The 14498-nt window shown below is 44.3% G+C and overlaps 2 protein-coding genes across 6 annotated transcripts in view; one reads left to right on the forward strand and one right to left on the reverse strand.

The window, feature by feature from the left end:
- Window positions 1-14498, reverse strand: part of LOC138296535 (isoaspartyl peptidase/L-asparaginase-like) — a 1292011-nt gene that overhangs the window by 33551 nt on the left and 1243962 nt on the right. The gene's annotated exons all lie outside the window — the stretch shown is intronic.
- On the forward strand, window positions 2330-6861 carry LOC138296534 (uncharacterized). The gene is made up of 2 exons (XM_069235748.1): window positions 2330-4707; window positions 5234-6861. The coding sequence occupies exons 1-2, from the start codon at window positions 3590-3592 to the stop codon at window positions 5343-5345; spliced, it is 1230 nt and encodes a 409-aa protein (XP_069091849.1). The 5' UTR covers window positions 2330-3589; the 3' UTR covers window positions 5346-6861.

Consider the following 14498-nt stretch of genomic DNA (forward strand, 5'->3'; position numbering starts at 1 on the left):
CAAGATAAACCTATTGCCTGAAGCAGTAGGAGGGTCATGGGGGCCAACTATGTCAACCCCTACCCTTTCAAAGGGGACCCCAATCACAGGTAGTGGAATAAGGGGAGCCTTTGGTGTGCCACCAGTCTTGCCACTGGCTTGGCAGGTCACACAAGACTTGCAAAAATCTTTAGTGTCCTCTGACATCCTAGGCCAGTGAAACAGGAGAACAAGCCTTTCCCATGTTTTGATCTGGCCCAAATGCCCACCCAAAGGAATGTCATGTGCCAGAGTTAGGAGGAACTCTCTGTACTGCAGGGGAATGACCAATCTCCTGGCTGCTCCAGGTTTTGGGTCCCTTGCCTCAGTGTACAAGAGGTTGTCCTCCCAGTAAACTCTATGTGAGTCACTGACATCCCCATTTTGCTGCTTGACAGCTTGCTGTCTGAGACCCTCTAATGTGGGACAGGTTTGCTGTGCCACACTCAGCTCTTCCCTGGCAGGCCCCCTCCACCCAAAAGCTCAGCAGTGTCTGCTGCCAGCTCATCTGGTGAAGGTTCTGCACAGGGAGGAAATTCTGCTTCCTCAGAAGGAGAATCATCTGTAGAGGGAGGGATAGTGGGTAGGGACTTACCCCTGCTACCCCTAGCTTTCGGGAGCACTTGTTCCATTGTTCCAGGATCCAAGTTACCCTGTCCTTTTTGCTTTTTGGCCTGAGCCCTTGTCAAAGCAAAAACATGCCTAGGAATGCCCAGCATTGCTGCATGAGCCTCCAACTCCACTTCTGCCCAAGCTGATGTCTCTAATTCGTTCGTACCTAGTAGACAGTCTAAAGGTAAATCTGAGGCAACCACAACTTTGTTTGGACCAGTAACCCCCCCCCATTTGAGATTCACAACAGCCATGGGGTGGCTAAGAGTGTTGTTATGAGCGTCTGTCACTTGGTACTGCTGACCAAGTAGGTGTTGTTCAGGGTGCACCAGTTTCTCTATCACCATGGTAACACTGGCACCTGTGTCCCTGTAAGCCTGAACCTCAACACCATTTATTAGGGGAAGTTGCTTGTACTTATCCATATTAAGGGGACAAGCAACCAAGGTGGCCAAATCAATGGCACCTTCAGAGACTAATACAGCCTCTGTGGTCTCCCTAACAAGACCAACCTCAACTAAATTACCAAAAGTGAGCCCAGCTACTCCCTTGGATTAGCTAATAGTAGGTTTGCTCCCACCACCACTGCTATTACCCGGGGCACTGGAATTTGCAGTAGGGGTTGTGGTAGTGGGAGGTTTGGTGTTTTTCTTTGGACAACTGGCATCAGTTGTCCAATGGCCTTTGACTTTACACAAATAACACCAAGGCTTTTTAGGTTGATTTGAAGAGGATTTGGACCCCCCACCCCCACCAGAGGATTTTTGTGGGCCTGATGAAGACTCATTTTTACTTTTGTCCCCACCCTTGTCAGAAGACTTACCATCCTTCTTCTTGTCATCCTTGTCACCCCCTGTATGAGCTTTTCTGTTCACTCTTGTTCTGACCCATTTGTCTGCCTTCTTTCCAAATTCTTGGGGAGAGGTCAGATCTGAGTCCACTAGATATTGGTGTAACAAGTCAGACACACAGTTATTCAGAATATGCTCTCTCAGTATAAGATTATACAGGCTTTCATAGTCAGAAACTTTACTGCCATGTAACCACCCCTCCAAGGCCTTCACTGAACAGTCAACAAAGGCTATCCAGTCTTGTGAGGACTCTTTTCTGGTGTCTCTGAACTTAATCCTGTATTGTTCAGTGGTTAAGCCAAATCCATCCAAGAGTGCATCCTTCAAAACTGCAAAATTGTTAGCATGACTTTTTCTAACAGTAAGGAGCCTATCCCTACTCTTTCCAGTGAAAGATAACCACAATATAGCAGCCCACTGCCTATGAGGGACCCCCTGTACCATACAGGCCCTCTCAAGTGCAGCAAACCACTTGTTGATGTCATCCCCCTCCTTGTAAGGGGGACTATCTTGTGCAGATTCCTGGAATCATGCTCTCTAACATGATTACTATCAGGACTACTGCTACTGCCACCATGGGGTCCAAACCCCAATCTCTGTCTTTCCTTCTCCAGGTCTAGGGATTCCCTACCTAAGGCCAGCTGTTGCTGTTTAAGCTTCAGTCTGGTCTCTTCAACCCTCAACTTTTTGAGTTCCCTTTCTAACATGTTGTCTTCAAGGTGGGTGGGTTGGGAATGCTTGGACACAGAAGATAAATTGGAAACAACAGAGGGGGATCTGTTCCTAACTGACTGAACCCTAGCAACTTGGCCTCTAGGAATAAAGACTTCCCTACTGTGATGGTGTCCTGCTATTTGATGGAGTTTTGTTTTGACCAATGACTTTGTGTTTCACCACTGCGCATATTAGTTGCTCAATGTTCACCAGTAGCACATGGTATGTTTTGTTCAGTTTAGCCGCCTATTGGCTTTGACATGGCATTAGCCATTACTTTCTGTATTCAGTTGAGCCGCCTATTGGCTTTGACATTGCATGCCTATTGACTTTGACATGCTATTAGATATTCTGCCTATTGGCTTTGACATGATATCCAGCTCCGCTGCCTATTGGCTTTGACATGATATTATACATTGCATTTTATATTCAGCTCAGCTGCCTATGGGCTTTGACATGATATAAGACATTGCATTTTGTATTCAGCTTAGATGCCTATTGGCTTTGACATGACACTAGACATTGCATTTGATATTTAGGTTAGCTGCCTATTGCCTTTAACATGACATTGCATTTGATATTTAGGTTAGCTGCCCATTGCCTTTAACGTGGAGTTCTGTATTTTTCCAAGCTGTGTTTTTGCACCAGAGAACCAAGATGTTTTGCTCTCACAGTAGACTAGACCTGATAAGAGAGAGTACATGGGCGTCGTTTCTCTTCCCTTGAGCTTGGGAACAGGAGTAGTCTTGGAGACCTGGCCAGTCTCCAAAAGGCTTGCTCAGTTTCCCAGGTCTGAGAGGAGGGGGCACACCTTTGTAACGAATGTAACAGGCTGCAGAGAGTCAGATTCGAATCTGCCGGACCTCGTGCTGGAGCTTGGCGCCAGTTGCCAGCATCCCGTGTGGGTAGATGACACTCTTTCTCGCGGCTGACAGGGGTCTCAGCTTGCAGACCTTAGAAAGATGTAGCTGTAAATAGTTCCTACACGGTGAAGTATTTGTTTTGCTTTGCATTCAATATCTTATAAATATAACCTGCTGTGTATATTGCAAACTGATATATTTTGTTTGATTAACGCGGACTTGAAAGCTACTAATTCGTCATTCATTCATAAACATTGTGGTTGGGGAAGAATAAAATAACAATAAAAGTCTTCTTTGACCTCAGAAGTGCATTTCTGTTGTGTTATGTTAGTGCTTAGAAACTAAAATAAGAGGAAAGCACTACAATTGGTACCTGGAGTCGTGGGGTCGGTCATTAAGAGGTGATTAAAAGGGGTTTGACGAGTTAGTAGATTTCTAAGTGCACACTTTAAAAGTGTAATTGTTTTTTTGTTGTTTGGAGAATTACAGAAATTGTTTTCTGTTTGGAGAATCACAGTAGCACGGCAGACCATGTCTGAGAATACATGTGTTGATGAACTGCCTGATGGTGCTAAGAAAAACTGTGAATTGTTTTCTGTTTGGGGAATTACAGAAGAAAATGCATGTGTAGCTAAAAGGCCTGATAATGTTTTGAGAAATAATTCCCGTTGTATATATGTAGAAAACGTGTGTTTTGGAAGTAATGATGACAGAAAGGTCTGGATACCTTTATCTGCTTACAGAGAAATGCAGGAGAAATGTAGGAAGTTGGAACATGAAAATAGGAATTTACGTGAGCAAATTAGCCCGACTGAAAGTTATAAAAAGGCTGTTTTTGAAGAATCTTTCTTGTCCCATTCCAGTAATGAGGGGGTTAAGACAGCTCCGAGCTGCACTGAGTTTCCGTGTGAGCCAAGGTTTTTGGCAGCCAAAATGCATTCCTTAACTGATAACACGGACGAGAATGTGATTTACAAGTTACCTTTGCAAAATGCACAAGTAAAACGAAGGATTTTAGAGCAAGACACCCCGAGTTTCATTAGTTTGTTTGATTTTTGGAAAAAGAATAGCCCTCATTTGAGAGAAATCCTAACACTTTTGTACATGGTCACTGTGAAAAATAATATGCAGCTGCGCGCTTGTGATTTGGCAAATGAAATAATGCAGACTTTAGGTTTCTGCGCAGTGCAAGAAGGAAATACTTATGTACATTTAAATCATGAACAAGGGAAGAAAATAGTGCCCCTAGCTAGAATCATACAATGGATCTGGTACTTGCAAGACAGGGCTAGAGTACCACAGATAAAAGAATTACCAATGAAATTGTGTGCACCATTTGAATTCGTGTCCACTGAAGATAAAAAGCATGTTTGTTTTACTAATGATTCATTGACTGAAATGTTGTTTTCTGGCACCGTAGAAGGAACAGAGTTGTATAATGTGTGTCAGATTTTAAAGCAAGAGCTACGTGAGATGTGTCATTTTTATGCTGATTTTTGGTTCTTTGATAATGTTTTAGCACCTAACTGGTTCAATTACCTTGCAGATGTTAATGAGAAAAATGCAGAGAGAGAAGTGTTCACCCAGAATTCTGCCTTAGTGGGGATGGCTATGTGGGTGCCCCAGAAATGTGAAAAGGCCACTTACAGGTGGGCAGAGATGAGAGAGATGCACATTCCCCTAGATTTGATAAAAACTGTGCAGCACGCACAAAAACAATCTGTCATGCAAGCAGTCACAGAGCAGTTGGGGAGAGGAAAGTTGCCAGAACAGAAATGGCAAATTGATCAGGTTTTAGGGAGAGTGATTGCTGCAAATTACCAAGGAAAAATCGAAATTATGCTGATACCTAGAAAAGAATCTGATTCATTCATACAAATTGGAGACAGAATGGCCCAAATTGACAAAAGTGCAGTGAATGGAGGTTTGGTAAAGAATGAGTCTGCCCCAGCCCTTCTGACAGTGCAAGAAAAAGGAAGCTGTGGCGCAGCAGATAAAAACCTCAGTACTGATGTGTGGGCTGAAGCCCCAAGTGACCCTCCAGAACCTGCAGAAAATATAACAAAGGGCCCCAAAAACGTCCTGCTGATTATAAAACAGGGAAAGAAAGAGGAAGGGTGCAGTTTAAATGAAAAATGTTATTTGCAAGAAAAGTCATACTTGTTTCTTTTGCAGATCCTACCACGTTTCGCCACTGTCCCTGAGTGCGCTGTGTGGTCCCCCTTCCGGTGTGTGCGTGTGGGGTCGGGGAAGGGACCGAATCCCCAACCTGAACCTGGCTGAGTAAAGTGCCAGCACCATGGATCCATTTTGCGCAAACTGCGCCTTCAGTTCAAGTTCAACTTGTTTGCTGTGTTTTTTTTTTTTTTTTTTTTCCCTCTCGTATGGAACTCTGACTTTTGCTTACCTTCCAGAAAACCTTTCAGGTGGACCGTGCACCTTTACATGAGCAGAACTCATGCCACATCAAATTGCTAACACTGTTGAATTAGAGACTCATTCAGAAAAAAAAAAATTGCCCAGTCTTTTCTATGTAGATGTATCTGATGTGAAAAGGTCATGAAATCAATGTGTTAATTCACTTCTATTGCTTTACAGGGATTGCTTTGATCATTGAAATTTGATTTGCTGATAATGTTTTTTTTTTTTTGTTTGTTTGAAATATGAGATATGTGAAACAAAAATTCATTGGTCAAAGGGCGGAATGTCCTGCTATTTGATGGAGTTTTGTTTTGACCAATGACTTTGTGTTTCACCACTGCGCATATTAGTTGCTCAATGTTCACCAGTAGCACATGGTATGTTTTGTTCAGTTTAGCCGCCTATTGGCTTTGACATGGCATTAGCCATTACTTTCTGTATTCAGTTGAGCCGCCTATTGGCTTTGACATTGCATGCCTATTGACTTTGACATGCTATTAGATATTCTGCCTATTGGCTTTGACATGATATCCAGCTCCGCTGCCTATTGGCTTTGACATGATATTATACATTGCATTTTATATTCAGCTCAGCTGCCTATGGGCTTTGACATGATATAAGACATTGCATTTTGTATTCAGCTTAGATGCCTATTGGCTTTGACATGACACTAGACATTGCATTTGATATTTAGGTTAGCTGCCTATTGCCTTTAACATGACATTGCATTTGATATTTAGGTTAGCTGCCCATTGCCTTTAACGTGGAGTTCTGTATTTTTCCAAGCTGTGTTTTTGCACCAGAGAACCAAGATGTTTTGCTCTCACAGTAGACTAGACCTGATAAGAGAGAGTACATGGGCGTCGTTTCTCTTCCCTTGAGCTTGGGAACAGGAGTAGTCTTGGAGACCTGGCCAGTCTCCAAAAGGCTTGCTCAGTTTCCCAGGTCTGAGAGGAGGGGGCACACCTTTGTAACGAATGTAACAGGCTGCAGAGAGTCAGATTCGAATCTGCCGGACCTCGTGCTGGAGCTTGGCGCCAGTTGCCAGCATCCCGTGTGGGTAGATGACACTCTTTCTCGCGGCTGACAGGGGTCTCAGCTTGCAGACCTTAGAAAGATGTAGCTGTAAATAGTTCCTACACGGTGAAGTATTTGTTTTGCTTTGCATTCAATATCTTATAAATATAACCTGCTGTGTATATTGCAAACTGATATATTTTGTTTGATTAACGCGGACTTGAAAGCTACTAATTCGTCATTCATTCATAAACATTCCGGTTGGGGAAGAATAAAATAACAATAAAAGTCTTCTTTGACCTCAGAAGTGCATTTCTGTTGTGTTATGTTAGTGCTTAGAAACTAAAATAAGAGGAAAGCACTACAGATGGGAACCTCCATTACTACCAACATTAGTCGGTGTCTTGTTAGAAGGCAAATCCTGATCAGAACCCTCCCTACCTCCCTCAAGGAGATCCCCTGAATCAGATTGGGAACCTTCTATTAACCTCTCATTTGAAGTGCCTGCTTGGGACTCATCATTCACAATAAGCATGTTAAATAGAAATTCTTTGGTAGGGTTCTTTCCTATCACTAAACCTCTCCCTAAGCAGAGACTCCTTAGGCTCTTAAAATTCAAATTTCATAACTAGTATTGACCATTTTAAGAGTAGAATCTTCTGTAGACATGTAGTTTTAGAATACTTTTTAACACTTTGTAAAAAGTTCAAGAGGAGAAAAGCAAAACATTTTGGTTAGGTGTACATACACTGAACTTGTTTTGTATATTATTCTCTTCTGAAAAGTACACAATGAAAAAGTGGTAAGTAATTACAAGTACTTATCCCACCGCTGCACAACCAATGTAGGAGGCTGGCCTGGCTTGTAGTGGGTACAAGAGGTACTTACACCTTGTGCCAGGTCCAGTTATCCCTTATTAGTGTAGAAGAGGTGTTTCTAGCAATTTAGGCTGATAGAAGGTAGCTATGGCAAAGCAGCTTAGACTGAACTAGGAGACATATAAAGCTCCTACTATACCACTTGTGTCATATGCACAATATCATAAGAAAACACAATACACAGAATTACTAAAAATAAAGGTACTTTATTTTTATGACAATATGCCAAAGTATATCAGTGAGTACCCTCAGTATGAGGATAAGTTATATACACAAGATATATGTACACAAACCAAAATTAGGTAAGTAATAGCAAGAAAAGTAATGCAAGCAGTGTAGAATTACAGTAGATTGCAATAGGAGCACATAGGTATAGGGGCAACACAAACCATATACTCCAAAAGTGGAATGCGAACCACAAATGGACCCCAAACCTATGTGAGCTTGTAGAGGGTCACTGGGACTGTAAGAAAGCAGTGAGGGTTAGAAAAATAGCCCACCCCAAGACCCTGAAAGGTAGGTGTAAAGTGCACCTACTACCCCCAGAGAGCACAGAAGTCGTGATAGGGGGTTTCTGCAGGAAGAACAAACACCAACAATGCAACAACAGTGGATTTCTGGACCTGAGTACCTGTAAGACAAGGGGACCAAGTCCAATAGTCGCGACAGTGTCGAGAGTGGGCAGGAGCCCAGGAAATGCCAGCTGAGGGTGCAAGGAAGCTGCCACTGGATGGAAGAAGCTTGGAGTTCTGCAAGAAAGAAGAGAGCTAGGGACTTCTCCTTTGGAAAACGGATGTCCCATGTCGCAATGAAGCTTGCAGAGGTGTTCCCACGCAGAAAGACTGCAAACAAGCCTTGCTAGCTGCAAGGGTTGCAGTAGAGGTTTTTGGGTGCTGCTGTGGCCCCGGAGGGACTAGGATGTCGCCACTTGGAGGAGGAGACAGAGAGGGCGCCCAGTAACTCAGGGAGCCCTCACAGAAGCAGGCAGCACCCGCAGAAGTACCTGAAAAGGCACTTGGAAGAAGAGTGAACCAGAGTCCACGCAAAGTCACAAAAGGGAGTCCCACGACGCCGGAGGACAACTCAGAAAGTTGTGCACTGCAGGAAGGAGTGTCGGGGACCCAGGCTTGGCTGTGCATGAAGGAAATCCTGGAAGAGTGCACAGGAGCCAGAGCAGCTGCAAATCACGCAGTACCCAGCAATGCAGTCTAGCGTGGGGAGGCAAGGATTTACCTCCACCAAACTTGGACTGAAGAGTCACTGGACTGTGGGAGTCACTTGGACAGAGTTGCTGAGTTCCAGGGACCACGCTCGTCAGGATGAGAGGGGACCCAGAGGACCAGTGATGCAGTCTTTTGGTGCCTGCGTTAGCAGGGGGAATATTCCTTCGACCCACAGGAGATTTCTTCAGAGCTCCTGGTGCAGAGAGGAGGCAGGCTACCCCAGAGCATGCACCACCTGGAAACAGTCGAGAAAGCCGGCAGGATGAAGCGATACAAGGTTGCTAGTAGTCGTCCTGCTGCTTTGTTGCGGTATTGCAGGCGTCCTGAGCAGTCAGCGGTCGATCCTTTGGCAGAAGGTGAAGAGGGAGATGAGGAGGAACCCTGATGAGCTCTTATCTGGTGAATTCCCCAAAGCAGAGACCCTAAATAGCCAGAAAAGGAGGTTTGGCTACCTAGGAAGGAGGATTGGCTACCAAGAGAGGTAAGAGCCTATCAGAAGGAGCCTCTGATGTCACCTGCTGAGCAGTCCAGTGTGCCACAAACAGCTCTGTTTCCAAGATGGCAGAGGTCTGGGACACACTGGAGGAGCTCTGGGCACTCCCCTTTCCTTTGTCCAGTTTCGCGCCAGAGCAGGGCTGGGGGATCCCTAAACCGGTGTAGACTTGCTTATGCAGAGATCGGCACCATCTGTGCCCATCAAAGCATTTCCAGAGGCTGGGGGAGGCTACTCCTCCCCAGCCCTGACACCTATTTCCAAAGGGAGAGGGTGTTACACCTTCCCTCAGAGGAAATCCTTTGTTCTGCCTACCTGGGCCAGGGCTGCCTGGACCCCAGGACGGCAGAAACCTGTCTGAGGGGTTGGCAGCAGCAGCAGATGCAGTGCAGACCCCGGAAAGGCAGTTTGGCAGTACCCGGGTTCTGTGCTAGAGACCCGGAGGTTCATGGAATTGTCCCCCCAATGCCAGAATGGCATTGGGGGGGACAATTCCATGATCTTAGACATGTTACATGGCCATGTTCGGAGTTACCATTGTGATGCTATACATAGGTAGTGACCTATATATAGTGCACACGTGTAATGGTGTCCCCGCACTCACAAAGTCCGGGGAATTTGCCCTGAACGATGTGGGGGCACCTTGGCTAGTGCCAGGGTGCCCACACACTAAGTAACTTTGCACCCAACCTTCACCAGGTGAAGGTTAGACATATAGGTGACTTATAAGTTACTTAAGTGCAGTGGTAAATGCCTGTGAAATAACGTGGACGTTATTTCACGCAGGCTGCAATGGCAGGCCTGTGTAAGAATTGTCAGAGCTCCCTATGGGTGGCAAAAGAAATGCTGCAGCCCATAAGGATCTCCTGGAACCCTAATACCCTGCGTACCTCAGTACCATATACTAGGGAATTATATGGGTGTACCAGTATGCCAACGTGAATTGGTAAATTTAGTCACTAGCTTGTTAGTGACAAATTTGGAAAGCAGAGAGTGCATAACCACTGAGGTTCTGGTTAGCAGAGCCTCAGTGAGACAGTTAGGCATCACACAGGGAACACATACAGGGCACATACTTATGAGCACTGGGGCACTGCCTGACAGGGTTCCAGTGACACATAGACTAAAACAACATATATACAGTGAAATATGGGGGTAACATGGCAGGCAAGATGGTACTTTCCTACACATATTCCAGTAATTTCCAGCAACAATCCTCTCGCGTCTCTTGTAGCTGATCATTATCAACAGAGCAGCTTGCAAAAACAATACTTTTGGGTGTTTCGCAATGGATAGTCGCCTGTACTGTAATCAAGTTTTAATTGGTTCAACATGCTCAAGAGTGTAACCCTTAGGATTACTATTAGATGTTTTCTGTTAATCAGAACAAAGGATTCCCTCTGAGAGAGGGTTTAAAACATTTTCCATAGTGAGTGCAGGTGCAGGCTGATGAGTAGACGTAGACAAAGTCATGGGCTCAGATGCTACATGACCTGGAAAAACACACCAATATGTTTCCCTACTCTTAACTTCTAAGGGAAACTTTATGACGCTGAGGAGTAGCAATCATGTAATCTCTTATTGATAGTTTTCTAATGCTGTTTCTATCCTGAGGTCTGATGCCAAAAGCCCCCATTTAGAACCCCGCTTTACCATAGGAGTTGGTGTGCCTTCCAGGGCACGTGTCATCACCTTGGTTTACCTGATTTATTTGGTTTAGTTAAGGTTCTCGTCAGCCTGTCTCTTCGTCAGCTGTATCATCTACTACCACCAAACCATAATTGGCTGGCTGGGATGAGTTAGGCGATTTTGCATTCTCTGCTTGCCAACCATGAGTAAGTTATTTGTTTTTTTCACCAGTTTTCCGAGACCTTAAGCCATATGGGCTTAGATTTTTTACAGTCAATACAGACAAATAACCTAACACTTTTCCTTTCTTTGCACCTGCTTTTATGGCTTTATCCTTTGCTATTGTTACATGAAATGCAAAACCCATGTGCTAAGGCCAGTGACTCCAATCCATGGCTTAATTAGCTCAACTGATTCCCTAGCCCCTTTCCCAGCACTGCACGCCGCATCAGGGCCACCTTTTCATGAGCACTTCTCTGGTTCCCATTCCCCTAATGACCTGCTGGAATTAGCCATTGTCCACTTGCATCAATCAAAACACCCAGACCTGTCTGCCCCCCAACCTCACAGCACGGACCCCTACAACACCCTATGCTTGACACCAAAACTGCAGCTGGAACACAACACTCACTGGAAACCCTCATTTAGTAGCTTAGCCTGCAAATCACTGGTGCAGCAGGGGGGGTGAGGGAAATCGCAGGAATGTCCCAGTGAAGGGTGGAATTGGGAAGCAATGAGCCAGCAGCCTCTGCTCTGGAAGACCAGTAAGCAGTCAGCTGACCATCATGCCCAGAGTCAGGCTGAAGGCTTGGTCAGTTTGGCAGACAAGGTGAATGCAGCAGGTTTCAGTACAGAGGCAGTAAGCCCCACTGGGTGCTCCGTAAACCAAGAGCTTGGAAACTGGGACCCACACCAGACAGCAGCCGCTCAGGAAAGAAACTCCACGGGGCAGGAGTGGACCTGGCTGCTTCCATGGTCCAAGAATTGGGCCTGGTGGTAGGAGCTCTCTGGGACTCAAAAACATGATCTCACTCACCGAATTGTGGCTTCTTTTTTCATATAAATCTATGTCAACTTATACATGGGGTTTGCCCTAATAACCCCACATCCCTTGGGCAACATACAATCTACATAAAAAGAGGATCAAGGGGGTTAATGAAGGAACTAATAATCAACCTGAAAAATCATGCAATGAAAAGTTCAACTAATCACCTGCATATTGTCTGAAAATCACCAACCATAATAACTGAACACATTTTTCACACAAGCTCACAACCTATCCTCCTGTTAGGAGTGTAATTTCCAAATTGCCATGAAAATGCTGAGAAAGTGTTATATACATTACATACATTACAATGACAACTTAAAAAAAAAATTCTTGATGTATCACTTAGTGAACAAAAGAACACAAATGACACAATGTTACATGTTGCATAAATAATACACAAAATGTTGCAACAAATAATGACTTGAAAGGTTATCCAGCTTCTTCTAACAATAACAATATTCTAATCATATTTGCGCACAAAGTCGACCATGATGGAGCAAGAGTTGGACACAGGAAGTAGATTGGGCCTGGTCAGTGCTTACCTTCGGGCTTTGAAGACATTTTGAGAAAAATTTTCTGAGAAGGTAAAGTTCAGTGGGGCAAGACTGCAGGCAGTATTCAAGGAGGAAGCATCATCATTAGGGAGCCTTGGGTGGAAGCAGCAATGAAGCTTTCCATGCTCAGACTTAGTTATTTTTATGGAAGTCAAAAACCTCCAGCAGGCTGAGGCAGGAGGCTGTAGCCGAAGACAGCTCCATGGGTTAGGATACCCCTTTGGCAAGCAATCGCTAAACAGGATTACAGAAATACGTTCTTCTCTAGAGCAGCAACAAAGTCAGGCTTACCCGCAATGCACCGTGGGTGAATAGATGAGCAGGCTGGCCCTAGCCTCCCCTCTGTTCTCAGATCAGTTTTTAGCCAAACGTTTCTAAGTCATCAAGTTGGAATTTGGCTTTCTGGGCACCAGTAGTGGGCTCAGGGCCATTAGTGGGCTCAGGACTCACCAAGTCTGGGTCCAGGTCTGAGATCAAGAGGGTGGGAGCATTTTATGCCCCTTTGATTCTGAACAGGAGGCCAGAAAACTAGACCTTGGGGTTACTCTGGAACTCCTGGTAGACATGGGTTTAGCTGAAGATCCAGAGCTTAAACAGCATTGATGGCCTTTGAGGATGAAAGGCAGGCTCTAAGCATCTAAGCAGTCCTTACAAGCACAGGAAAGTAGTCTTGCAGAGTGTGTAGCTGGTCACAGCAACTGACAGTCCTCTGAGAGTCCTTCCACAGTCCCAGAAAGTGAACTGAGCTGAAAAGTGTGTCTGAGGGTCCTTTTTTTAAACCTGATGCCTTTTTGAACATGGGAGAAGATTCTAGAGGTTTATCTTTGAAGTGCGTGGGATATCATTACTCCCAGGCCTTAGCTCCAAGTTGGCTGCAGTGAAAATGTGGAGGTTTGTGTGAATGCTGAGCACAGCCTGTTCAGTTGCAAGCGGGGCTGTGCCTAGCTCTGCCCTCCTGAATGACCCATTAAGGTAGACCTAATCCCTCTATTGTGTGACTGGGAGGAATTTACAAAGTCTGTCTGTCAGTTACATCCAGTCATGTGACCGGAGACGGGCTGCAGGCACCAACGTCAAGGGGCAGGTTAATGCCCACTTTCCAAAAGTGGCATTTTTAAAATTGTAATGTAAAATCAGAGTTTACAATTAAAGAGGATTTTTCATGACAACTTCATATATACCAAAACATGGACTGCTTACCTGGTCCCTATCAGCAGTTAACACTTATTAAATTAATAGAGCAGCCTAATGTTATCCTACAGGACAATACAGTAGTTAAAAATGAATTTAAGCGTTTTTCACTACCATGAATATAAAACCTACAATTACATGTCAAACCTTTCAAATACAATGCACCCTGCCCTATGGGCTACCTAGGACCTCACTTAGGGCCAGTTTTATACAATAAAAGAGGAGTTTAAGGCTTAACAAGGGAGTTATGTGAGCAAGTCAAAGTGGCAATTTAAAACTGTATTCACACTGCAGTAGCAGGCCTGGTACAGGTTTTAAGATGCTTCTTACGTAGGCAGCTCAATAAGTGCTGCAGGCCCACTAGTAGAACAGGTAAACATGCAGACAAGGGATGTATATGTAGATATTTAGTAATATATGGTGTGGTCGAGTTCATCACCACCATATGTCAATTTATATACAACCTACTCAACATAATAACATGAGACTGTGCTCAAACACTGTGGAGATCCAGATCTCACAATCAAAAATTAAATATTAGTCATGAGTTGGGTTATATGTTGACATTTCAGTCCTGGTTGTAAACATTGGTTAGACCATCTTCAGGTCTTGAAATTCAAATGAAGAAACACAACCCCTAAAATGTGTTAATTACGGAGACTGCTATAAAGTCAAAAAAATCCCAAATGTATCGAAAACCCTTATACAGCACCAAGCTGGATGCAAGTGCAGGACCCAGAGTCTTCAATTTGAAAGGTTTCAAGCACACTAGCAGGTTGTGGTAGTAAAACTTATGCAAAGTTAATGGCTGATAAGAGAAATGGGCTTGTGGGATCAGATAACTAATGTCAGCTGAGACAGTGTTGCTGCTCGGCATTGTTGAGAGTTACATATTGCTGTACGTAGAGAGTTTTTTGGGATATTTGGACTTTAAAGCAGCCTTTTGAAATTACAATATTTTAAGGGTTGTGTTTCTTCATTTGAAT

The sequence above is a fragment of the Pleurodeles waltl genome, chromosome 5 (genome assembly GCF_031143425.1).
Source record: "Pleurodeles waltl isolate 20211129_DDA chromosome 5, aPleWal1.hap1.20221129, whole genome shotgun sequence".
NCBI classification, from domain to species: domain Eukaryota; kingdom Metazoa; phylum Chordata; class Amphibia; order Caudata; family Salamandridae; genus Pleurodeles; species Pleurodeles waltl.

Excerpts from the sequence above, each read along its gene's own strand:
- LOC138296534 (XM_069235748.1), top strand. The coding sequence starts at position 3,590 with ATGTCTGAGAATACATGTGTTGATGAACTGCCTGATGGTGCTAAGAAA. Across the intron at positions 4,708-5,233 it reads TGTGAAAAGGCCACTTACAG|ATCCTACCACGTTTCGCCAC; the intron begins GTGGGCAGAGAT and ends TTTCTTTTGCAG.